We start from the raw sequence: 26,068 nt of genomic DNA, 5'->3' as shown, positions 1-26,068 counted from the left end.
GAAAGGCCACTATTTTATAATTAAAAAAAAAAATTGCTCTTGGTCCTTGGATATCGAACTATTGCCAAAAGATTTACCGTGACCATTTTCTTTCTTCCACTAAATCTATTTACATAAATATAGTCATCCTTGCTCATATTCGAAATTTTTTAGAACAAAAAACTCTCCTTATCCCTGGAATAATTGCCAAAAGATTTACCGTGACCATTTTCTTTCTTCCACTAAATCTATTTACATAAATATAGTCATCCTTGCTCATATTCGAAATTTCTTAGAACAAAAAACTCTCCTTATCCCTGGAATTAAAGTAAAAATTATTTTCAGAAATTTTCTACAATACTCTCTCTATAACTGCTCAATTTTTTACATAATAGTTACCACCAAAAGTTTTGAGGTAAATTTAGAAACTCTTTTTCCGGCGAAATTTTGCTAGAATAATTTGAAGTACCAAAAAAGTTCTTCAGAAACCAAAGGGACATTGGATCCCAAATGAAATTTGCCTCAGTTCGTGGTACCCCATTCATTTGGAAGGAAACTTATTTTTTATACCTTTTTTTTTCTATTTTCTACATGCTACAAATTCTTTGATGTAAATATTTCTAGTTTTCTATTGTCTTATTTCACGCCTTCCGCTGTTGCGGGGCCCACTCAGCCTCGTGAGGGAAATGAGTAGCTATGACATATAAATACGCATAGCGACCGGTGCCAGCATGGTATTACTAAACATTGGATTTTAGGACTATTGAGATATTGGGAAAAATCCTACAATGCTGCAGTGAGCACCACAGTTGTGACATAATAACACAAACTGCAGATTAGGACCCAATCAAAATGAGCCAATCGGAAATCATCCTATAGGTACCTGTAACAATTATTCCGTAATATCCGTGTAAAAACTCTATTTAGCTGGATTCGTAAAAGTTACCTTTAGGGTTGTTCGTCCTTAATCCTAAGCCTAGGAGTGGGACTTTTTGAGAATACAATCTACAGAGATTCTAGCTGTCGATAGAGCTGGCATTCATGATCCACCAGCGGCACTTATAGTCTTGTTTGGACACTTGAGAGCTAGTTAGAGGGCATACAGGCTGAGCGGTGCGCACCACGGCTGGTTGGCTAAGAGGTACCGCTACTGGCTGACTACCTGAGGGAAAAGAGCAAGGTAATTATTCAGAAGACACGACAATGAAAAAGAAAGCTCCTTTTTGCGTTTGACCTAACCCTATAATAACACTAGTCTCTGCTCAAAATGTGAAAGCTCCTTTTTGCGTTCAACCTAACCCTCTAAAAACACTGGTCACTGCTCACTTGGAGCAATAAATGCAATAATCAGTTTTACGCCACAAACGATAAGGCTCATAAAAACACGGAAATTCTAATGGGGCCAGGCCAGTTTTCACAAAATGAACTTTTGTTTACGTCTCACAGTAGGATTGTCCGCTTTGGGAGTGTCCGATACTCAGAGGTTTTCCCATAAGAAGCTGATAAAAATGTCCCCGTTCGCAAAAAGTGTCAATATGGGAATCCGTACCAGATTTTTAAAAGTTAGGTAATTTGGCCAGAGGAGTTTTTTGAGAAGGTTTAAATCGTACCTCGTTTAAAAGGGACATTTTCGGTATTTAGCTATTTTCTAAGGGGAAAATGAAACAACTGCTGAAATCGGCCGCAATAGCTTTTCTAAAAAATCGATCTTCTTTTTTACATGTTTTTTTTTATAATTGGCTTCCTATCTCGTCTTTTTTCTAGAATTTCAACCAGCTACCTACATCTTCTTAACTGTCCTCACAAGGCTGAAAACACTCTGAAATAGCCAACAGCACGTGACATCCCAAGGGGTCTTGTATATTCCAGAAAACCCCATAGTTCGGATCAAGGATTAACTTTGCCAGTCTTCTTAGCTTGACGGATAGCGCGTCTGCCTTGTAAGCCTTAGGTCCCTAGGGTTCGATTCCCACCCGAACCTGAACGGTATTTACAATTTTCCCTCTGAGGATAGAAACCCATAGTTCGGGTTAATGATTAACGTCATTACAGTTCGGGTGAAGGATTCACTTAAGCCGGGTGCTGTTTGGTACATACTTTTCATATCGTCCACAGCCATGGTCCATAAGCAGTAGCTTCCGTCTAGCATCGTACTTGAGAAAACCACACCGTCTGAAAGAACTGAAATAGGCGGGGTACCGGTCCAAACGACCCTGGAAAAGTGGGCGGGGAAATTCTAATTCTAATCAAGAAGGTTCTAATTAAGGTTCTAGTTCGAATAACAGGATTCTAATACATATTCTTAATCATTAGGAATCTAGTTCTAATCATCAGGGTTCTAATAAAATCTGGCTGTAGGGTTTCTCAATCGTATTAAGAGATGGAGGTTCTAATTTCTAATAAATAGGGGGAAGCTGTGACGTTAGTTCGTACTGCTATACCAGTTATAGGTATCTGCAAAGTTGGTGGATAGGTACTTAGGTAGGTTCTTTTACCGACTTTAATCTACTGTAGTGTAGGTACCTACTTACTTGATGTGCTTACCTACGTATAAATACGAGTAATATATGTAGAAGAATGTGAAAGAAGTAGGTATTATAGGACCTACAGTAGGTAAGTTTTTCCATACCTCGGCTGGGATTGAACCCACGCCCTCCTGTTTACCAGGCGAGCGCCTTGACCACTACACCACCGAGGCAGGAAGAAGAAAAAGAACGAGGAGGAGGAGGAGGATCTAAGCTCAAAGATCTGGGCGATCTTCAGAAGCTTTTTAGTTAGGTGTTTTCCATGGATATCTTGCGGAGGGTTGGTTAACCCTACAGTAAGTCTCCATGTTATTAGGGAGTTGCATTCAAGAATGACATGAGTGACCGTCTCTTCACACTCCCTGCATAACCTACACGCAATTTGGTCTTGGTGGAAGCCCATCGTCTCTACCTGTGGTTGGTGGACAGCCTGCCGGATGGTTCCGAATAGAGGTATATCAATAGGAGATCTGATCTGGGGACACTTTGGCGGCGAAGATACTGAGGAAGGTGCAAGTGATGAGAACCAGAATGGCGGCCACCAGTAGCCAGATACTCCAGGAGAGGTCACATGATCCTGGAAGAAAAGGGAGAGGTAAGTATATCAGCGGCTCAATAAGCGCCGGGGCACGGTTGGTCCAGTGGTAACACGCTTGCTTGCCATGTGTGGTCCCGGGTTCGAATCCCACCATCGACAAAAAATTGTTCTCGTTTTTAGATTGCAAAAATTAAACGGGTTACTTTCTGGTGTTCTCGTGTTGATCCAGCACCCAAATGGGAAGTATTGTGTCTCTTCTCGCCCATCTGATCCATCAGGAACTGGTGCATTCCGCCCCGCCACTTGTTAAGGAACAGGTGTGATAGTAACTCACCCAACTTGTAAGGCGAGGACAGGCCACCACAGGCCTCCTTCATTTCTGGATTGTCCCAACCAAGGGGATAGACGGCTACGCCAATACTGATCATCAGGGCTAAGGAAACAATCAAATGGGAATCAGACAGTCTGATTAGTCAGGTATTCTCTACCTTTTCCTCCTCCTCTTTCTTCTCCCTCTTCTTCCTCCTACTCCGCCTCCTCTTCTTCCTCTTCTTAGGGAAATAGGTACCTATAGGTAACTGTTAAGGTCTTATCATCCCGAAAGCGAAGAGAGAAGGAAGACGGAATAGGAGAAAGCCAGCCGCCCGTCCAAAGAACGAACATTATCTGATTTTGATGAAACGTGGTTTCATCAAAATCAGATAATGTTCGTTACGATAAACGTTGGTTCATCAAACTAGGTTTGACAACGTTTCATCAAACAACGTTTCATCAAACCTAGCGCTTACAATGCAGAAGCGCTCTTTTACGAGAAAATATAGGTAATACCTATTTCCCTTTTGCTCTAAGTAATCTACCTCAAATAACCCTCCTCCTCCCAAAAAATCCACTTCGGCCCTAAGTTCCCTAGACAATGTACGAGTAATTTCTCATAAGCTTACCTACATCACTAAAGTCCTGAAGGGAATAGCAAGGGAGCTTCTTTTAAAATGCCTTCACTGCAGTGGACTCTTGAGCTAAGGGCTTGCCTCTTTTGTTGATTAATGATATAATTATAAGGCAGAACTATGGCTTGAACATGACCCAACTAGGTACTTAAAACTACTTAAATATAAAGTTATAATAATCCCCCACAAAAAGACAAATGTGAAAAGAAGGCCAAGTTCCTATCCGATGAGTGAATGAGTAAAAAAATTGGGATTTTTCCGCCTCTATATCTCCGGAACTACTTGTTATTCTAGGTATGTTTACATAGAGTGAGAAAAACCTGCCGAATCGGTTCGTGTAAAGATACACAGGTGTGCTTACTGGAACTTGGCCTGGCGCACTGCCGTGCGCTCAGATATTTGCACTCTGCACATACCTAAATATCAGGAATGCTCTTGAAGTAACCAGTGTAACCACAGATTCTTTATTTTTTTACCAACATACTCGTGCTTACTACTTAAATTAATTTTAGTTTTTATGACTACCTTCCTACGAAAAATCTTAATTTTACCTTAAGGAAATATTTGTACAGGATTACAACTAATTTTAAATTCTTTATGACATAACTTCAAAATAAATCGGTTTTTGTTTCAAGCTAGAAAATAAAAGATCGAATAGGTACCCTGTTCTACTGTTTTACAAGCCGGAATTAAGCTCAAGTCCTAAATTTAATGAAAGGCAGAAGAAAGCAAAAAACAAAGCTACGAAATAATTGATCGCATTTTCTGAAACCTTTTGACCCACTCATTTCTGAAATAATAGTCATACTTATTTTTTGGGACCCAAATCTGATTTATGTTAAAAATTTAAAATTATTTCTGATGCTAGATATTAATGATATAATTATAAGGCAGAACTATGGCTTGAACATGACCCAACTAGGTACTTAAAACTACTTAAATATAAAGTTATAATAATATTTGCACTCTACAACTCTGTCACATACCTAAATATCAGGAATGCTCTTGAAGTAACCAGTGTAACGACAGATCTTTATTTTTTTACCAACATACTCGTGCTTACTACTTAAATTAATTTTAGTTTTTATGACTACCTTCCTACGAAAAATCTTAATTTTACCTTAAGGAAATATTTGTACAGGATTACAACTAATTTTAAATTCTTTATGACATAACTTCAAAATATATCGGTTTTTGTTTCAAGCTAGAAAATAAAAGATCGAATAGGTACCCTGTTCTACTGTTTTACAAGCCGGAATTAAGCTCAAGTCCTAAATGTAATGAAAGGCAGAAGAAATTAAAAAACAAAGCTACGAAATAATTGATCGCATTTTCTGAAACCTTTTGACCCACTCATTTCTGAAATAAAAGTCATACTTATTTTTTGGGACCCTAATCTGATTTATGTTAAAAAGTTAAAATTATTTCTGATGCTAGATGTCAGCTCCCATGGCGTAGTGGTCACTGCGCTCGCCTTGCACGCAGGAGACCCGGGTTCGATTCCCGGTGGGGTCAAGAAATTTGTATTTATTATGCAAATGATTGATTCCGTGACTGGCTGTTGCGGGGCCCACTCAGCCTTGTGAGGAAAATGAGTAGCTATGTAATATAATGCGCATAGCGACCGGTGCCAGCATGGTAGGTAAACATTGGATTTTAGGGTTATTGAGATAGTGGGAAAATCCTACAATGCTGCAGTGAGCACCACAGTTGTGACATAATTAACACAAAGAAACTGCAGATTAGGACCCAATCAAAATGAGCCAATCGGAAATCATCCTATAGCTGTAACAATTATTCCGTAATATCCGTGTAAAAACTCTATTTAGCTGGATTCGTAAAAGTTACCTTTAGGGTTGTTCGTCCCTACGCCTGAGATTAGGAGTGGGACTTTTTGAGAATACAATCTACAGAGATTCTAGCTGTCGATAGAGCTGGCATTCATGATCCACCAGCGGCACTTATAGTCTTGTTTGGACACTTGAGAGCTAGTTAGAGGGCATACAGGCTGAGCGGTGCGCACCACGGCTGGCTGGCTAAGAGGTACCGCTACTGGCTGACTACCTGAGGAAAGAGAGCAAGGTAATTATTCAGAAGACACGACAATGAAAAAGAAAGCTCCTGTTTGCGTTTAACCTAACCCTATAATAACACGAGTCTCTGCTCAAAATGTGAAAGCTCCTTTTTGCGTTCATCCTAACCCTCTAAAAACACTGGTCACTGCTCACTTGGAGCAATAAATGCAATAATCAGTTTTACAACACAAACGATAAGGCTCATAAAAACACGGAAATTCTGATCGGGCCAGGCCAACTTTCACAAAATGAACTTTTGTTTACGTCTCAGTAGGATTGTCCGCTTTGGGAGTGTCCGATACTCAGAGGTTTTAAACTATACCTATGAAATATATAAGACCTTGTTTAGACTGCGGGAGTAAAGGGACTTTTCAGTCTCATTCTGGCAGGATAAACAAGGTATTCTATTCTATGTAAGGTTTTCCCATAAGAAGCTGACAAAAACGTCCCAGTTCCCCAAAAAGTGTCACTGTAGTTTCTTTTCAGCCTAGGTACCTTGGAGGTTAGCGCGCCTGCCTTGTAAGCGCTAGGTCGCGGGTTCGATTCCCACCCGGAGCGGACTTTATCCTAATCAGATAAGGTTCGTTCGCGTAACGGCTGTCTTTCTCCTATCCTGTCTTTCTTCTCTCTTCGCTTTCGGAACGATAAAACCTTAGAAGTTACAGTTCCCTCTAAAAAAAAGGAACGTCATGTTTTTAGTAGATGTTCACACCAGATTTTCATAACTCACTCTTGACACATCTCTACCTGTGGTTTGTAGATTCGTATAAGCTCGGGGGAATAGAATCATATATCTTTTTAGGATAAAGTTCGCCCCAACGGGAATGGAACCCGCAACCTATCGCTTATAAGCTACCAGGAAGACTCGTAAACATTCGGTTGGATTCGGGTAAGTTAGTGAGTCAAGTAAAACAATAGATAAACAAAAAGAAAGCCGCTAAATTTAGTGGCAAAGTCCCTGCTTACCTGCAAATAGCTGCACACCTCCGGCCACTTTGGCGGTCGACTTCTGGACTACGTAGGAAATACAGCAGGCCGACATGGCGGTAATGGCGATAATCATGGCCACTGTGCCGCCAAAGCCGACAAAAATGGTGGTCAACTGCCACCAGCCGCTGGGTATGTCTTTGAAACTGGAGGGAAGAAAAGAAGAAGAAGCTGATGAGTTTTTTTTTTTGAGAAGGTTTAAATTAGTATAAAGGGACACTTTCGGTTTTCAGCTATTTTCTAAGTGGAAGATGGAACAACAGCCGGAATCGGCAGCGAAATAGATTTATTATTATTATTATTTGTTATTATTTTTTAATCGATCGTTTGTAGGTACAATGGTACATGCTTTTTTATATTTGCCTTTCCTATCTCGCCTTTTTTCTGGAATTTTAATCTACAGCTTCTCGACTGTCCTCACTAGGCTGAAAACACCTTGAAGTAGGCAAGAACACGTGCCATCCCAAACTGGTCTTGAATATTCAAATATTCATAGTTCGGATTAACTTTGCCAGCCTAGTTAGCTTGAAGGGTAGCGCGTCTGCCTTGTAAGCACTATTTCGCTGGTTCGATTCTCGCCCAGGAATCTTTATTCTAAACGTTTTTTTTTTTTTTTTACTCGACAATTTTTCCTCTGTCTTAACCATAGTTTGGGTTAAGGATTCACTTAAGCCGGGTCAAAATCCGCCCCGGGCGGGAATCGAACCCGCGGCCTAGCGCTTACGAGGCAGACGCACTACCAACTAAGCTAACTAGGCTGGCACATTTCTACCTGTGGTTGGTGGACAGCCTGCCGGATGGTTCCGAATAGAGGTATATCAATAGGAGATCTGATCTGGGGACACTTTGGCGGCAAAGATGCTGAGGAAGGTGCAAGTGATGAGAACCAGAATGGCGGCCACCAGCAGCCAGATACTCCAGGAGAGGTCGCATGATCCTGGAAGAAAAGGGAGAGGTAAGTATATCAGGGGCTCAATAAGCGCCGGGGCACGGTTGGTCCAGTGGTAACACGCTTGCTTGCCATGTGTAGTCCCGGGTTCGAATCCCACCACACACTTTGGCGGCGAAGATACTGAGGAAGGTGCAAGTGATGAGAACCAGAATGGCGGCCACCAGTAGCCAGATACTCCAGGAGAGGTCGCATGATCCTGGAAGAAAAGGGAGAGGTAAGTATATCAGGAACTCAATAAGCGCCGGGGCACGGTTGGTCCAGTGGTAACACGCTTGCTTGCCATGTGTGGTTCGAATCCCACCATCGACAAAAATTTGTACTCGTTTTTAGATTGCAAAAATTAAACGGGTTACTTTCTGGTGTTCTCGTGTTGATCCAGCACGCCGGGTCCTGTTTGGTACATACTTTTCATATCGTCCACAGCCATGGTCCATAAGCAGTAGCTTTCGTCTAGCATCGTACTTGAGAAAGCCACACCGTCTGAAAGAACTGAAATAGGCGGGGTACCGGTCCAAACGACCCTGGAAAAGTGGGTGGGGAAATTCTAATTCTAATCAAGAAGGTTCTAATTAAGGTTCTAGTTCGAATAACAGGATTCTAATACATTCAGATGTTTCAAATTGATTGTTCAGTGCTACTTGAGAGCCAGTTTTTTTGTTCTTAATTATGGGAGGGTATACTGCTTAAGTGATGACGTAAAATTGGCCACAAATATCGCGTAATAGGCTAAATTAATGATAAAGTAAACTTTGATTTCATTGACCCTTAAACCAATGTTTGTTGCCAAAATACTCGTAACTTGACGATCGTTCGAGTGTAAACGTTTCTTCCACCGTTGAGTTCTCAAACGCCTCCGGAACAGTGTGGTCAAAATATCCGTAATCTTCGCGGGATACATCAATTGAAGAAATCAGCGATATCGCAGAAGCGCCGCCATATTTTTCTCTCGACTACGGAAGAATCTCGGAAAATTGTCTCTTTCCGTCCCCGTTGATATTAATTGTGATCTAGTCTTTAAAGTAGATGGATTTTGCAGTTCTCATCTCGTCTCTTCTCGCCCATCTGATCCATCAGGAACTGGTGCATTCCGCCGCGCCACTTATGAAGGAACAGGTGTGATAGTAACTCACCCAATTTGTAAGGCGAGGACAGGCCACCACAGGCCTCCTTCATTTCTGGATTGTCCCAACCAAGGGGGTAGACGGCTACGCCAATACTGATCATCAGGGCTAAGGAAACAATCAAATTGGAATCAGACAGTCTGATTAGTCAGGTGTTCTCTACCTTCTCCTCCTCCTCCTCTTTCTTCTCCCTCCTCTTCCTCCTACTCCGCCTCTTCTTCCTCCAAAAAATCTAAAACCCCAACTTTTTTATGTTTGATTAGAGGGAAGTAGGTAAAGGTAACTGCCGAGGTCTTATCATCCCGAAAGCGAAGAGAGAAGGAAGACGGAGTAGGAGAAAGCCAGCCGCCCGTCCAAAGAGCGAACATTATCTGATTTTGATGAAACGTGGTTTCATCAAAATCAGATAAAACGTGGTTTCATCAAAATCAGATAATGTTCGTTACGATAAACGTTGGTTCATCAAACCTAGCGCTTACAATCGTTCCGAGAACGAACATTATCCCATCAGGATAAAATCCGCCCCGGGCGGGAATCGAACCCGCGGCCTAGCGCTTACAAGGCAGAAGCGCTCTTTTACGAGAAAACATAGGTAATACCTATTTCCCTTTTCCTCTAAGTAATCTACCTCAAATAACCCTCCTCCTCCTCCCAAAAAATCCACTTCGGCCCTAAGTTCCCTAGACAATGTACAAGTAATTTCTCATAAACTTACCTACATCACTAAAGTCCTAAAGGGAATAGCAAGGGAGCTTCTTTTAAAATGCCTTCACTACAGTGGACTCTTGAACTAAGGGCTTTCTTGTCTCTTTTGTTGAGACGTGACAATGTTACAAAGTCTTCCCTCTACCCAAAACCCTTCCCTGCCCTCTAATTGCCTCCTCTTGTCCTCCAAAGACCTTGAATTCTTCCCTCCCTCTAAATGTTTCGTCTAAACAATTTCATTCAAAGGGTCTATTGTTGGCAAATCCGGTAGCATGCTGGCAGCATTGCCTCTGAATGGTCTCCTTTAAATGGTAGTCCGGTCGAAAAAAAGGATTCAAAATATTTCTATTGGTCTGAATCGACGTTGATTGCGGATTTACTTTGAGCATTTGGCTTTCGTGATGTTAAATATCTATTTGAGAAAGGCCACTATTTTATCATTAAAAAAAAAAATTCTTGGTCCTTGGATATCTAGGTAACTATTGCCAAAAGATTTTACCGTGACCATTTTCTTTCTTCCCCTAAATCCATACAAATTTGATGGTCATCCTTGCTCATATTTAAAATTTCTTAAGACAATTCTCCTTATCCCTGGAATTTCAAAATTTCTACAATACTCTCTCTAAAACTGCTCAATTTTAACATAATAGTTACCACCAAAAGTTTGAGGTAAATTCAGAAACTCTTTTTTAGTAAAAACTTTTCTAGAATAATTTGACGTACCAAAAAAGTTCTTCATAAACCGACCCTTTCCTGCCCTCTAATTGCCTCCTCTTGTCCTCTAAAGACCTTGAATTCTTCCCCTCCCTCTAAATGTTTCGTCTAAACGCCTCCCTTCGCCCTCTAAATACCTCCTTTGGACCTCTAAATTCCTACCCCTCTTTCCCTCAAAATAACTCGTTCCTCAAAATGTCTTACTTCCTACACCTATGTAAATAGCTACTTCTTTTCGTCCTCTAAATACTTTTCTCTGTCATCTAAAGATCCCCTTTCTTGTTCTTAATTTTTCCGTCCTTCTAAAATCCCTTTATTAACTGAATTCTTCCCTTCCTCTAAATAACCTCCTCAAAATGTCTTAAACTTTTCTAGAATAATTTGACGTACCAAAAAAGTTCTTCATAAACCAAAGGGACATTGGATCCCAAATGAAATTTGCCTCAGTTCGTGGTACCCCATCCATTTGAAAGGAAACTTATTTTTTATACCTTTTTTTTCTATTTTCTACATGCTACAAATTCTTTGATGTAAATATTTCTAGTTTTCTATTGTCTTATTTGACGCCTTCCGTATAAAGTGTGTTATTGTGTATTTGATAATGTATTTATGTGCCTTTGAATGTTGGGTTTTGTACCTGATGATTAAGTTTATGTGAAGTTAAATACCTGTTTGGTTATGACTATTTCAATACATAGTTTGGTTTGACTTTTATTCTAAGTATATCTTATTTGACGCCTTCCGTATAAAGTGTGTTATTGTGTATTTGATAATGTATTTATGTGCCTTTGAATGTTGGGTTTTGTACCTGATGGTGAAGTTTATCTGAAGTTAAATACCTGTTTGGTTTGACTGTTATTCTAATGAGAATATTATTTTCCTTTTTTATAAATATCAAAATGGGACTGACTTTATTGCTTTAAATATTGGTCAACAGCCACATTTGAACCAACTTTCAAAGACAATAAAATACATTATTGATTTTAATTAGGTTATTATTAGTTTTAAGTATTGAGACAAGACAAGGTTTTAAATTCTATGAATTTATCTGTGTACAAAAATTACGGGCACAAATGTAAATTGGTACTTTTTTCACTTTCTATCATTATTAGTTTTAAGTATTGAGACAAGACAAGGTTTTAAATTCTATGAATTTATCTGTGTACAAAAATTACGGGCACAAATGTAAAATGGTACTTTTTTCACTTTCTATTTTTATATGTTTTTTATAACTTTGGAAGAAAAAAGTTTGGGGAGAAAAAACACATCCCTGCGTTATACTCAATCTGGAGAAAGTCAAAAGCTTTGTGAAAATCAATGAATGACCACGTTTTGTATTGTAAATATTTTGCTCAGTGCTAGGAATTTATTGAATTGTGAAGCTCTTAACAACGAAAACAAATCTTAATACTTTAAAATTAATGAGAAATGTTAATTTATAAGAAAAACCAGTATTATAATATAGATATTATTTTATAAAATATACAAACTACTTAAGTAAAACAAAAACGTTGTTTAATTATTTCTTATGGAAAGGGATTAATGATATAATTATAAGGCAGAACTATGGCTTGAACATGACCCAACTAGGTACTTAAAACTACTTAAATATAAACTTCTAATAATCCCCCACAAAAACACAAATGTGAAAAGAAGACCAAGTTCCTATCCGATGAGTGAATGAGTAAAAAAAATGCGATTTTTCCGCCTCTATATCTCCGGAACTACTTGGTATTCAGGAGTTCCGGAGTTACATGTTTACACCCTTTCCTGCCCTCTAATTGCCTCCTCTTGTCCTCTAAAGACCTTGAATTCTTCCCCTCCCTCTAAATGTTTCGTCTAAACGCCTCGCTTCGCCCTCTAAATACCTCCTTTGGACCTCCAAATTCCTACCCCTCTTTCCCTCAAAATAACTCGTTCCTCAAAATGTCTTACTTCCTACACCAAAATAACTACTTCTTTTCGTCCTCTAAATACTTTTCTCTGTCATCTAAAGGTCCCCTTTCTTGTTCTTAATTTTTCCCCTCCTTTGGACCTCTAAATTCCTACCCCTCTTTCCCTCAAAATAACTCGTTCCTCAAAATGTCTTACTTCCTACACCTATGTAAATACCTACTTCTTTTCGTCCTCTAAATACTTTTCTCTGTCATCTAAAGGTCCCCTTTCTTGTTCTTAATTTTTCGGTCCTTCTAACATCCCTTTATTAACTGAATTCTTCCCTTCCTCTAAATAACCTCCTCAAAATGTCTCAAAATACCTCCCTTTGTCCTCCAAAACCCCTTCTCCATCACTCCCTATATGCCTCGTTGTTCCTTGTAGTGGGAATTTTGAGTTCACTCCTTTCATTCTGTCTTTCTTCCCTCCTCCTCTTCCTCCTCCTTTTCTTCTTTCTCTTCTACTTTTTACCCAAAATGCCTCGTTGTTCCTTGTAGTGGGAATTTTGAGTTCACTCCTTTCATTCTGTCTTTCTTCCCTCCTCCTCTTCCTCCTCCTCCTCCTCCTTTTCTTCTTTCCTTCCACTTGATTCTTTCTTCCTCAACTTTCTTTTTCTTCTCCCTTATAATACTTCCTCCTCTTCCTCTGCTTCTCCTCCTCCTCCTCCTCCTCCTCCTCTTCTTCTTTCTTTTTCTTCTTCTCCTCCTCCTCTTCCTTCTTCTTCTTCTACTTCTTCCAGTCCTTCCTCTTCTTCTCCTCCCTCTTCTAGATCCTTTTACTTCTTACCCCTCCTCCTTCTCCTTCTTCATCATCTTTTTCAAGTGATTTCCTTGTCTTCTTTCTATCCTTGGTGTCTTTTTCTCTCGTGTCTAAGTTTCTACCTATACCCTCTTGAGAATCTTGTCTACTGTCACTGATTTTTTTTCACTCTCATGTCTAGTATGACGTTTTGCAGTGTGTCGTGTCTTTGGCTAGGTTGTGCAATATGTCTGCACTGCATCAGTGCCTAGCTCGCTATTGGAGAATTTTGTCTTCTCTAAAATTGTGTCATTTGGTACCCTCTTGCGATTGATGATGACTTCACGAACTTCCTTAAATTTGTATTTTTTTTTCTTCTTCTTCTTCTTCTTCTTCTTCTTCTTCTTCTTTCTATTCTTCTTCCTCTTAATCTTCTTCTCCTTCTTTGTATTTCTTCTAGTTTCCCTTCGTCTTCTTCTACTTCTTTCGCAATATTGTAAATAGATAGGTAGTGTTATATTCTTAAGAACAACAGAATAGGTTACATTTCAAGGAAAGGAACGATGATCATTTATTGGAGCAAGATACAAGACTGGGAAATCAGAAGGTCACATTCAGAATATGAGCTGGCCAAAACCAACCCAAATGTATACTACATTACTCCCCCCTGAAAAGAGTTCACATATGACCTCTTCATCTGGTCCACATGTCGCTTGCAGGTTGACCCATCCATTTATTGGAGCAAGATACAAGACTGGGAAATCAGAAGGTCACATTCAGAATATGAGCTGGCCAAAACCAACCCAAATGTATACTACAGGTAGGTAGGTCCATTCATAGAAGAGGCCACCCCGGTACTTTTACATCCTTTAAACCAACACTAGCTTGGTACTCGTATCAGGAAAAAGGACAGAAAATTCTTTTTGTGGGTACGGCTGATCTTTCCTTCCACTTGATTCTTTCTTCCTCAACTTTCTTTTTCTTCTCCCTTATACTTCCTCCTCTTCCTCTGCTTCTCCTCCTCCTCTTCTTCTTTTTCTTCTTCTTCTCCTCCTCCTCTTCCTTCTTCTTCTTCTTCTACTTCTTCCATTCCTTCCTCTTCTTTTCCTCCCTCTTCTAGATCCTTTTACTTCTTACACCTCCTCCTTCTCCTTCTTCATCTTCTTTTTCAAGTGATTTCCTTGTCTTCTTTCTATCCTTCGTGTCTTTTTCTCTCGTGTCTAAGTTTCTACCTATACCCTCTTGAGAATCTTGTCTACTGTCACTGATTTTTTTTTTTCACTCTCATGTCTAGTATGACGTTTTGCAGTCGTGTCTTTGGCTATGGCTAGGTTGTGCAATATGTCTGCATCAGTACCTAGCTCGTTATGGGAGAATTTTGTCTTCTCTAAAATTGTGTCATTTGGTACCCTCTTGAGATTGATGATGACTTCACGAACTTTCTTAAATTTGTATTTTTTCTTTCTTCTTCTTCTTCTTCTTCTTCTTCTTCTTCTTCTTCTTTCTGTTCTTCTTCCTCTTAATCTTCTTCTCCTTCTTTGTATTTCTTCTAGTTTCCCTTCGTCTTCTTCTACTTCTTTCGCAATATTGTAAATAGAAGAGGCGACCCCGGTACTTTTACATCCTTTGAACCAACACTAGCTTGGTACCTACTCGTATCAGGAAAAAGGACAGAAAATTCTTTTTGTGGGTACGGCTGATGAAAAGATAAATATTTATATTCATTAGAAATGTGAAAATAAAATTAATAATTGATATCTATGAAAAAGAAGGAAAAGAAAATTAAACATTAAAAGGAGAAGAAAGAGGAGGAGGAGGGAAAGAAAAAGACAAGCTCAAAAGAAAAACATAAAAACTCGAAGATAAGAGGGGATTCTTTTCAGAGAGATGATTGCTTCATACATTTTTCATACAAACTCATACCAATGTAGCTACTTCACACCCATTCCCACAATGTTAAAAATCATACCCAATTGAAAAAGAAACTCTGAATGAGAGAGAGAGAGGAAGGAAGGAGAGAGAGAGAGAGGAAGGAGGGAGAGAGAGGAAGAAGGGAGAGAGAGGAAGGAGGGAGAGAGAGAAGAGGGAGAAAGGAAGGAGGGAGAGAAAGAGGAAGGAGAGAGGGAGAGAGAAAGAGGAAGAAGGGAGGGAGAAAGAGGAAGGAAGGATGGAGAGAGAGAAAGAGGCAGCGGGAGAGAAAGGAAGGAACTAAGGAGAAAGAAAGAGAGAGAGAAGGGAGAGTGATAAAAGAAGAAAGGAGAGAGGGAAGGAAAAGAGGTATGGGAATATTCAGTGAATAAATGCCTATTTAATAATGTAAAGAAAAGTTATTCTTGCATTTTGTAAAAGTGATGATCGGGGGAAAATGAAAACATTTTTTTAATCACTCTTTTTCCTACTCTTTCCTCCTCCTCCTCCTCCTCCTCCTCCTTCTTCTTCTTCTTCTTCTTCTTCTTCTTCTTCTTCTTCTTCTTCTTCTTCTTCTTTCTCTTCTACTTTTTACTTCCTTTTCTTCTTTCCTTCCACTTGATTCTTTCTTCCTCAACTTTCTTTTTCTTCTCCCTTATACTTCCTCCTCTTCCTCTGCTTCTCCTCCTCCTCCTCTTCTTCTTCTTCTTCTTCTTCTTCTCCTCCTCTTCCTTCTTCTTCTACTTCTTCCAGTTCTTCCTCTTCTTCTCCTCCCTCTTCTGGATCCTTTTACTTCTTACCCCTCCTCCTTCTCCTTCGTCATCTTCTTTTTCAAGTGATTTCCTCGTCTTCTTTCTATCCTTGGTGTCCTTTTCTCTCGTGTCTAATAAGTTTCTACCTATAGCCTCTTGAGAATCTTGTCTACTGTCACTGATTTTTTTTCACTCTCATGTCTAGTATGACGTTTTGCAGTCGTGTCTTTGGCTAGGTTGTGCAATATGTCTGCATCAGTACCTAGCTCGCTATGGGAGAATTTTGTCTTCTCTAAAATAAATTGTGCATTTGGTAGGTACCCTCTTGAGATTGATGATGACTTCACGAACTTTCTTATATTTGTATTTTTTCCTCTTCTTCTTCTTCTTCTTCTTTTTCTTCTTCTTCTTCTTCTTCTTCTTCCTCTTCTTCTTCTTCCTCTTAATCTTCTTCTCCTTCTTTGTATTTCTTCTAGTTTCCCTTCGTCTTCTTCTACTTCTTTCGCAATATTGTAAATAGATAGGTAGGTGCATTCATAGAAGAGGCCACCCCGGTACTTTTACATCCTTTGAACCAACACTAGCTTGGTACTCGTATCAGGAAAAAGGACAGAAAATTCTTTTCGTGGGTACGGCTGATGAAAAGGTGAAGATTTATATTCATTAGAAATGTGAAAATAAAATTAATAATTGATATCTATGAAAAAGAAGGAAAAGAAAATTAAACATAAAAAGGAGAAGAAAGAGGAGGAGGAGGAAAAGAAAAAGACAAGCTCAAAAGAAAAACATAAAAACTCAAAGATAAGAGGGGATTCTTTTCAGAGAGATGATTGCTTCATACATTTTTCATACAAACTCATACCAATGTACCTACTTCACACCCATTCCCACAATCTTAAAAATCATACCCAATTGAAAAAGAAACTCTGAATGAGAGAGAGAGAGGAAGGAAGGAAGGAGAGAGAGGAAGGAGGGAGAGAGAGAGGAAGGAGGGAGAGAGAGGAAGGAGGGAGAGAAAAAGGAAGGAGAGAGGGAGAGAGAAAGAGGAAGAAGGGAGGGAGAAAGAGGCAGCGGGAGAGAAAGGAAGGAACTAAGGAGAAAGAAAGAGAGAGAGAAGGGAGAGTGATAAAAGAAGAAAGGAGAGAGGGAAGGAAAAGAGGTATGGGGATATTCAGTGAATAAATGCCTATTTAATAATGTAAAGAAAAGTTATTCTTGCATTTTGTAAAAGTGATGATCAGGGGGAAAATGAAAACATTTTTTTAATCACTCTTTTTCCTACGCTTTCCTCCTTTACGAAACAAAAGTAAACGCTTTGAAAACACAATTTTACCTAGGTACGTAACGTGACAGGTAAATAACAATAATTTTAACAAGAAATCAAAAAGGCAAAAAAGCAAAATAGGTACATTGCGAATATTTAGGCTCATACATATGTTAGTTTTAGTTAGCGTGTACTAATTGCTGATAAACAAAGCAAAGAAGTTCGGCAAAGCTATGCAAAAAAAGCCTTAAAGCCAACAAGTTACATTACAAGCATAAAAAACACTAACAGCAGTCAGTGCCTGTCAGTAGGTAATTAGACTAATTATGTAATTTGTTGCTACCGCGCTCCTTAATTCTTAATCATTAGGAATCTAGTTCTAATCATCAGGGTTCTAATAAAATCTGGCTGTAGAGTTTCTCAATCGTATTAAGAGATGGAGGTTCTAATTTCTAATAAATAGGGGGAAGCTGTGAAGTTAGTTCGTACTCTGATACCAGTTATATCTGCAGTCAAAGTTGGTAGATATATAGGTTGGTTCTTTTACCGACTTTAATCTACTTTAGTGTAACCTACTTGTGCTTATTACCTACGTATAATAAGTATGTAGAAGGACACCTACGTATAATAAGTATGTAGAAGGACGTGATAGAAGTATTAGTACAGTAAGTTTATTTTATATGGTAGGTACATAACAATCATTTTAACAAGAAATCAAAAAGGCAAAAAAGCAAAATAGGTACATTGCGAATAGTTAGGCTCATATGTTAGCGTATACTACTTGCTGACAAACAAAGGAAAAAAGTTCGGCAAAGCTATGCAAAAAAAGCCTTAAAGCCAACAAGTTACATTACAAGCATAAAAAACACTAATAGCAGCCAGTGCCTGTCAGTAGGTAATTAGACTACTGACAGGTAAATAACAATAATTTTAACAAGAAATCAAAAAGGCAAAAAAGCAAAATAGGTACATTGCGAATATTTAGGCTCATACATAATTATGTTAGTTTTAGTTAGCGTGTAGGTACTAATTGCTGATAAACAAATGAAAAGTTCGGCAAAGCTATGCAAAAAAAGCCTTAAAGCCAACAAGTTACATTACAAGCATAAAAACCACTAACAGCAGTCAGTGCCTGTCAGTAGGTAATTAGACTAATTATGGAATTAACTACATTCGGCCAAACCTAAGATTCGAACCCGGTACCTTTCGTATCTGAAACAGCGGTCGCCAACCCGCGGGGTTTCAACGAAAGTCACTGGCATACCGCAGCGGCGGAATGAGTTAAAATGAATCTGCTGCCCCTCTGGATTTTGACCCTGGAATATTTCGAGGAGCAGAAAGCACAAAGTAATAGGACTTAGGTATGTATATAGTAGATACAATGCGTTCAATTCTTTGCTGAGGGCCTACGTCCCAATTTCTCACATAATATTGAAGAAAAAAATCATGTCTTGTCCGGGATTAAACCCACGAACTCCAGGGAACTCCTTGACCACTAAACCACCGATACAATGTGACAAAAAAAATGAAATAGAAACAGAACTCACCTGGACCCAAAAAGGAATGTAGAATCCGGAGCAGCATAGAACGGCCGCCACTAGTGATAGAAGTGCCCACAGTATGCCTACATTCGTCAAATCTCCTGCCATTCAAATCTGTAATAAATTTGATCATTATTTGACTCTTAGGGTGAAGAAAAGCACTAGGCCAGGTTAACAAAAGAGGCGTTTTATATCGCCTGGTGTCCTCACATGGTCGACCAGCTGTCGATCGATGACGATCGACGAGGTAATTCTATGTTGTCCAGGCAGTGTGGACGGGAAAAAGAAGGAAAAGAAAATTAAACATAAAAAGGAGAAGAAAGAGGAGGAGGAGGAAAAGAAAAAGACAAGCTCAAAAGAAAAACATGAAAAACTCAAAGATAAGAGGGGATCCTTTTCAGAGAGATGATTGCTTCATACATTTTTCATACAAACTCATACCAATGTATCTACTTCACACCCATTCCCACAATGTTAAAAATCATACCCAATTGAAAAAGAAACTCTGAATGAGAGAGAGAGAGAGAGAGAGAGAGGAAGGAAGGAGAGAGAGAAGAGGGAGAAAGGAAGGAGAGAGAAAGAGGAAGAAGGGAGGGAGAAAGAGGAAGGAAGGATGGAGAGAGAGAAAGAGGCAGCGGGAGAGAAAGGAAGGAACTAAGGAGAAAGAAAGAGAGAAGGGAGAGTGATAAAAGAAGAAAGGAGAGAGGGAAGGAAAAGAGGTATGGGGATATTCAGTGAATAAATGCCTATTTAATAATGTAAAGAAAAGTTCTTGTCTTCTTGCATTTGTAAAAGTGATGATCGGGGGAAAATGAAAACATTTTTTCAATCACTCTTTTTCCTACTCTTTCCTCCTTTACGAAACAAAAGTAAACGCTATCAATTTGAAAACACAATATTACCTAGGTACGTAACATTCCGAGAACGAACTTTACCTTTTTAGGATAAAGTTCGCCCCAACGGGAATGGAACCCGCAACCTATCGCTTATAAGCTACCAGGAAGACTCGTAAACATTCGGTTGAATTCGGGTAAGTTAGTGAGTCAAGTAAAACAATAGATAAACACCAAGAAAGCCGCTAAATTTGGTGACAAAGTCCCTGCTTACCTGCAAATAGCTGTACACCTCCGGCCACTTTGGCGGTCGACTTCTGGACTACGTAGGAAATCACCTGGACCCAAAAAGGAATGTAGAATCCGGAGCAGCATAGAACGGCCGCCACTAGTGATAGAAGTGCCCACAGTATGCCTACATTTGTCAAATCTCCTGCCATTCAAATCTGTAATAAATTTGATCATTATTGACTCTTACACTCGTATTTATGAACAAGAATGATCGTTCATCAGTCTCAAGTCAAAATTGACCAATGAAATGCCTTGAGACTATGCTTAGCACGAACTTAAGAGCCAGCATTTTGTTCATAAATATGGGTGTTAGGGTGAAGGAAAGCACTAGGCCAGGTTCACAAAAGAGGCGTTTTATATCGCCTAAAGGTGTGTCCTCACAATAGTCGACCAGCTGTCGATCGATGACGATCGACGAGGTAATTCTATGTTGTCGAGGCAGTGTGGACGGTTCAGTCGACATCGATCGTAGTGATAGAAGTGCCCACAGTATGCCTACATTTGTCAAATCTCCTGCCATTCAAATCTGTAATAAATTTGATCATTATTGACTCTTAGGGTGAAGGAAAGCACTAGGCCAGGTTAACAAAAAAGGCGTTTTATATCGCCTGGTGTCCTCACATAGTCGACCAGCCATCGGTCGATGACGATCGACGAGGTAATTCTATGTAGTCGAGGCAGTGTGGACGGTTCAGTCGACATCGATGAACGGCCGGTCGACTATGTGCGGATACACCTTAAGAGCTCTATTAAGAGGTGAAATTCTCAAATATGTCAGCATAAAATTCAATACCTCGGCTAGGATTTATACCGGGCCCTCCTGTTTACATATCAGATGAGCAGACGCTCGTCTACAGCAGTAAAATCCGCCCCAGGCGGGAATCGAACCCACGCGCTTAGCTCTTACAAGCACTTACCAAAATATAACTGAAGAAGAGAAAGTTGACCGCTGAAAACTCCACAGAATTTCCACCACTTCGGAAAGGATCTTCGGTCACTGCACTTAGTAGAAATATTGAGTTAAATGTAGGTATTCATGATTTACACATGGTTATTTTAACTGTAAAATAATTGGGTAGGTATCTAGTATCTACTGAAAAAGACAACGAAATTCAGTGGTACCTAGGTGCGTAAGTAAAATACTCGTGCGTATTAGGTAGGTACCTAATTGGTTTACGTAGGTACTAGGTACCTAATTGGTTTACGTAGGTATACTAGGTACCTAATTGGTTTACGTAGGTACTAGGTACCTAATTGGTTTACGTAGGTACTAGGTACTTAATTGGTTTACGTAGGTACTAGGTACCTAATTGGTTTACGTAGGTACTAGGTACCTAATTGGTTTACGTAGGTACTAGGTACCTAATTGGTTTACGTAGGTACCTAATTGGTTTACGTAGGTACCTAATTGGTTAGGACTAGGAGAGATGTTATTTATTTTATCTATTATGTACTTTGTATCGCTAAGATAGGAAAAAGCCGTAAAAGATAGGTACTATAGATATTTGAGGACCAAAAAAGATTTGACCGAGGGCTAACGTACTTAAAATTTACCTTGTATGAGGTTTACCACTTTACAAAACTACAAAACTTTCGACCTGTATGACAGTAAAAAATATTCAAAATATCCAAAAGATTCGTAAAATTCTCCGCGCGTTAAAAATTCGCTATTCTTCACAATCACCGAAGGACGATAAAATTTTCGTAAACTTTTCGGCTAACTTTCAGAGCGTAAAAAATGAAGGAAAGCTATAAACGCGACTAACTCTGGTACAGTGAGCATAAAGCATCTGAGCATACCTCTCTTCCGCACTTTCATTCCCCTCTGTTGCAGTGAGCATACCTCTATCCCCATTTTCATACCCCCCTGACGGTTTAATGAGCATACCTCTCTTCTACACAGTCATTTCCCTTGTCTCCCTTTGTTGCAATCCCCTACCTGCCTGTCCGGGGTTTTCTTTCATCATATCACCACTTAAGATTTTTCCTTCCAAAAGAATTAAAAAAAAAGTCGTGAACATCACTCGACTTTCTATTATCTACATTACAAACGGTCAAACTTGACTTGGTGGGGCGGAGCACTACCGCGCTCCTTAAACTACTCCTAAGGCTCATAGACAAAAAACCCACTCCAAGGCTTAGGTGTAGATGAAAGGGCGAACGGGGCTACCTAAAGGATGGGTTAAGCTTATACGACTCCAGGGTAGATATGTATACCTACCTAGGCATAGTGTTGGTTTCCCCTACATCAGTGGTTCTCAAACTGTGTTCCGCGGAGCTTTCAGGTGCTCCGCGAAGAGCTTCTCCGCATAGTTTCATTTTTCTTACCGTATTGAAAAGAAAAGTTTAAAAAAATCGCACGAATATGTTTAGTCAAATGGGAAGTATTGGAACAAGCCGTACGGACCGTACGCTAATGAACATTTCCGCATCATTCCGAATTATTTTTAAAAATTCCTAATGGGTTGGGGGGGGGGTGCTCCGTAGAGTTTACAGCAGTTGCTTGGTGCTCCGCGGCCAAAAAAGTTTGAGAACCACTGCCCTACTGATGTAGAATAGAATAGAATATACCTTGTTTATCCTGCCCGAATAGGACTGAAAAGTCCCTTTACCCCAGCAGTCTAAACAAGGTCTTAAAGAATAATACATACCTACAACTAACAATTCAGTAAAAAGACCTTGCTTAACTAGAAAAAAAAAGAAGATGTAGGTAATAGAAAGTACAAGGTCTCGTATATTTGATGGGTTAAAAAATAATACATACAACTAACAATTCAGTAAAAAGACCTTGCTTAACTAGAAAAAAAAGAAGATGTAGGTAATAGAAAGTAAAAAAAAAATCTGAGGTAAAAACTCGCGCAAGACCAAACGCGGAAAATTCTGAGGAAGGAAAATGTAGTTATTTATAGCACAGTGTAAATTACATATTGGTACCTACATAAATAGATACCTATACCTAGGGTAGTTTTCTAACTAACAATTCAGTAAAAAGACCTTGCTTAACTAGAAAAAAAAGAAGATGTAGGTAATAGAAAGTAAAAAAAAAAAAATCTGAGGTAAAACTCGCGCAAGACCAAACGAGGAAGGAAAATGTAGTTATTTATAGCACAGTGTAAATTACATATTTAGATATATAAATAGATACCTATACCTAAGGTAGATTTCTTCTTCTTCTTCTTCTTCTTCTTCTTCTTCTTCAAGGTTTTAGATATTGTAGGTAGACTTTCAAAGGTATGTTCTGATCAAACTTTCTTGACTTGGCGGGGCGGAGCGCTGCCGCGCTCCTTAATTACGGTTAATTTACTCTTATGTAGGAATGTAACTACGTACGCACCTACGTACGTACCTTTAATTGTATTGGGGTAGGTGGAACAATAAATAACAAGAAATCAGGGTGGACGGTTCAGTCAACATCGATCGACGGCCGGTCGACTATGTGAGGACACACCTTAAGAGCTCTATTATGAGGTGAAATTCTCAAATATGTCAGCATAAAATTCAATACCTCGGCTAGGATTGATACCGGGCCTTCCTGTTTACATATCAGATGAGCAGACGCTCGTCTACATCAGTAAAATCCGCCCCAGGCGGGAATCGAACCCGCGCACCTAGCACTTACAAGCACTTACCAAAATATAACTGAAGAAGAGAAAGTTAACCGCTCAAAACTCCACAGAATTTCCACCACTTTTAGGAAAGGACGGTCGACTATGTGCGGATACACCTTAAGAGCTCTATTAAGAGGTGAAATTCTCAAATATGTCAGCATAAAATTCAATACCTCGGCTAAGATTTATACCGGGCACCGGGCCCTCCTGTTTACATATCAGATGAGCAGACGCTCGTCTACATCAGTAAAATCCGCCCCAGGCGGGAATCGAACCCACGCGCCTAGCTCTTACAAGCACTTACCAAAATATAACTGAAGAAGAATAAGTTAACCGCTCAAAACTCCACAGAATTTCCACCACTTTTAGGAAAAGGTCTTCGGTTACTGCACTTAGTAGAAATATCGAGTAAGAGTTATGTAGTTATTTATGATGTAAACATAGTTGTTTTAACTGTAAAATGGTTGGTTAGGTAGATATCTACTAAAAAAGATAATCAAATTTACAAATTTGGTGGTAGGTAACTAGGTAGTGTAGGTACGTAATCTACAGCTTTGTATAAGTTATTATTAGGTAGAAGATTTTGAGGACCAAAATCGGAAACCGGAAGTTAACGTACATGAAAGTTACCTTTATGAGGTTTACAATTTTACAAAACTCCAAAAATTTTGACCTGGATACCTAGTAAAAATATTCGAAATATGTATGTACCTAGGTACGTATTCAAAACATTCGTGAAAAAATTCTCTGCGAGTTAAAAATTCGCTATCCTTCACAAGCACCGAAGGACGATAAAATTTTCGTAAACTTTTCGGCTAACTTTCAGAGCGTAAAAAATGAAGAAAAGTTATAAACTCGACTAACTCTGGTACAGTGAGCATAAAGCATTTGAGCATACCTCTCTTCCGCACTCTCATTCCCCTCTGTTGCAGTGAGCATCCCTCTTTTCCCCATTTTCATACCCCCCCTGATGGTTTAATGAGCATACCTCTCTTCTACACAGTCATTTCCCTTGTCTCCCTTTGTTGCAATCCCCTGCTCCCAAAATTTCTACTAAATTGGCCAACATTTTTTTTTTACACCTTTTTTATCCGTCGTACCTTGGCCCCCAGGGCGTTGTACCTTGGACCCTAAGGATGTTGTACCTTGAACCCTAAGGATGTTGTACCTTGGACCCTAGATGTTTTGTAGATGTCTCAACTTTATGGGGGCCAATGTACAACGTTTTGAATGAGGAAATTCTTAAAAAAAAATAGTGAACATCACTCGACTTTCTATTATCTACATTACAAACGGTCAAATTTACTTGACTTGGCGGGGCGGAGCACTACCGCGCTCCTTAAACTACTCCCAAGGCTCATAGACAAAAAACCCACTCCAAGGCTTAGGTGTAGGTGAAAGGGCGAACGGGGCTACCTAAAGGAGGGGTTAAGCTTATACGACTCCAGGGTAGATATGTATACCTACCTAGGCATAGTGTTGGTTTCCCCTACATCAGTGGTTCTCAAACTGTGTTCCGCGGAGCTTTCAGGTGCTCCGCGAAGAGCTTCTCCGCATAGTTTCATTTTTCTTACCGCATTAAAAAGAAAAGAAAAAAAAATCGCACGAATATGTTTAGTCAAATGGGAAGTATTGGAACAAGCCGTACGGACTACGGACCGTACGCTAATGAACATTTCCGCATCATTCCGAAAATTCATACAAAGGTGAAATTGAGCTTGGTCCTTTGTTACTACAAAGCGGTTGTCCACGCATGTGGACATTGGTCCTCAGGAGGATAATTGTATTGGAGTAGGTGGAACAATAAATAACAAGTAATCAGGTAGATCGATACATAGGTAGGTACCCACGAGTAGTTGGGTATAGCTACCTGATTAGGTTAGGTATATGATAAAATCCGCCCCGGGCGGGAATCGAACCCGCGGCCTAGCGCTTACAAGGCAGACACACTACCAACTAAGCTAACTAGGCTGGCATAGGTGTATTGAATCCACATTACTTTTTGACACTCCAAAAGTCCCACTTTACTGTGCTCTAATAAGAAAGATATTTCATCAAGAAGAAGGAGGACGAAGAGGAGGAAGAGGGAGAAGAAGGAGGAGGAGGATGAGGAGGAAGAAGGAGGAGAAGAAGGAGGAGGAAAAGGGAGAAGAAGAAGGAGGAGGAGGAGAAGGAGGAGGAGAAGAAGGAGGAGGATGAGGAGAAGGAGGAGGAGGAGAAGAAGGAGGAGGACGAGAAGAAAAATTACATTACTTCTACGTGGTCCAAGTTGGCCGAAACGATAGCAAAAAAAAAAAAACATTACTTTCCTTCTTCCTATAGGATAAGGAAAGTAAAAAGGAGAAGAAGAAGAAGAAGAAGAAGAATACCGAGGAGGAGAAGAAGGAGGAGGACGAGAAGAAAAATTACATTACTTCTACGTGGTCCAAGTTGGCCGAAACGATAGCAAAAAAAAAAACATTACTTTCCTTCTTCCTATAGGATAAGGAAACCGCCTTTTCTAGAAGTGTTTTGAAGGAGAAGAAAGAGAGTGAGTTCAGGATGGGTAGGGGGAGTGAGTTCCAGAGGTCTATGGAGGTAAGTTATGTTACAATAAAATAAACCTATCAACCAAAACCAGTGAAGAGTAAAAGTTATTTTCATATTTAGATACTT

General features: G+C 39.6%; 1 protein-coding gene and 1 long non-coding RNA gene across 3 annotated transcripts; both read right to left on the bottom strand.

The window, feature by feature from the left end:
• Nucleotides 1-851: 851 nt before the first annotated feature.
• On the bottom strand, nucleotides 852-18,796 carry LOC103515836 (LHFPL tetraspan subfamily member 6 protein-like). Of its 2 annotated transcripts, none has more exons than XM_026828413.1 (6): nucleotides 18,688-18,796; nucleotides 8,409-8,524; nucleotides 7,031-7,197; nucleotides 3,377-3,475; nucleotides 2,917-3,081; nucleotides 852-1,141 (listed from the first exon to the last, which is right to left on the bottom strand). In XM_026828413.1, exons 1-5 carry the CDS (start codon nucleotides 18,787-18,789, stop codon nucleotides 2,963-2,965), a joined length of 603 nt encoding a protein of 200 aa, XP_026684214.1. In that variant the 5' UTR covers nucleotides 18,790-18,796; the 3' UTR covers nucleotides 852-1,141; nucleotides 2,917-2,962. The 2 variants fall into 2 exon arrangements, with proteins under 2 accessions (XP_026684214.1, XP_026684215.1); XM_026828414.1 differs by lacking the exon at nucleotides 8,409-8,524 and adding an exon at nucleotides 18,344-18,456 and having other exon boundaries at nucleotides 853-1,141.
• A 1,479-nt stretch (nucleotides 18,797-20,275) lies between these two features.
• Nucleotides 20,276-21,569, bottom strand: LOC113470179. Its single transcript, XR_003393330.1, has 3 exons — nucleotides 21,360-21,569; nucleotides 20,723-20,865; nucleotides 20,276-20,331 (listed from the first exon to the last, which is right to left on the bottom strand). It is a non-coding gene; the product is annotated as an uncharacterized LOC113470179 (long non-coding RNA).
• Nucleotides 21,570-26,068: the final 4,499 nt, after the last annotated feature.

The sequence above is a fragment of the Diaphorina citri genome, unplaced genomic scaffold (assembly GCF_000475195.1).
Source record: "Diaphorina citri unplaced genomic scaffold, Diaci psyllid genome assembly version 1.1 scaffold1424, whole genome shotgun sequence".
NCBI classification, from domain to species: Eukaryota; Metazoa; Arthropoda; class Insecta; order Hemiptera; family Psyllidae; genus Diaphorina; species Diaphorina citri.
This window is presented reverse-complemented; position numbering and strand designations above follow the sequence as displayed.

Excerpts from the sequence above, each read along its gene's own strand:
- LOC103515836 (XM_026828413.1), bottom strand. The coding sequence starts at position 18,789 with ATGGCAGGAGATTTGACGAATGTAGGCATACTGTGGGCACTTCTATCA. Across the intron at positions 8,525-18,687 it reads ACATTCCTTTTTGGGTCCAG|GGTCGTTTGGACCGGTACCC; the intron begins GTGAGTTCTGTT and ends CCACTTTTCCAG. Across the intron at positions 3,082-3,376 it reads GTCCTCGCCTTACAAGTTGG|GATCATGTGACCTCTCCTGG; the intron begins GTGAGTTACTAT and ends CTTTTCTTCCAG.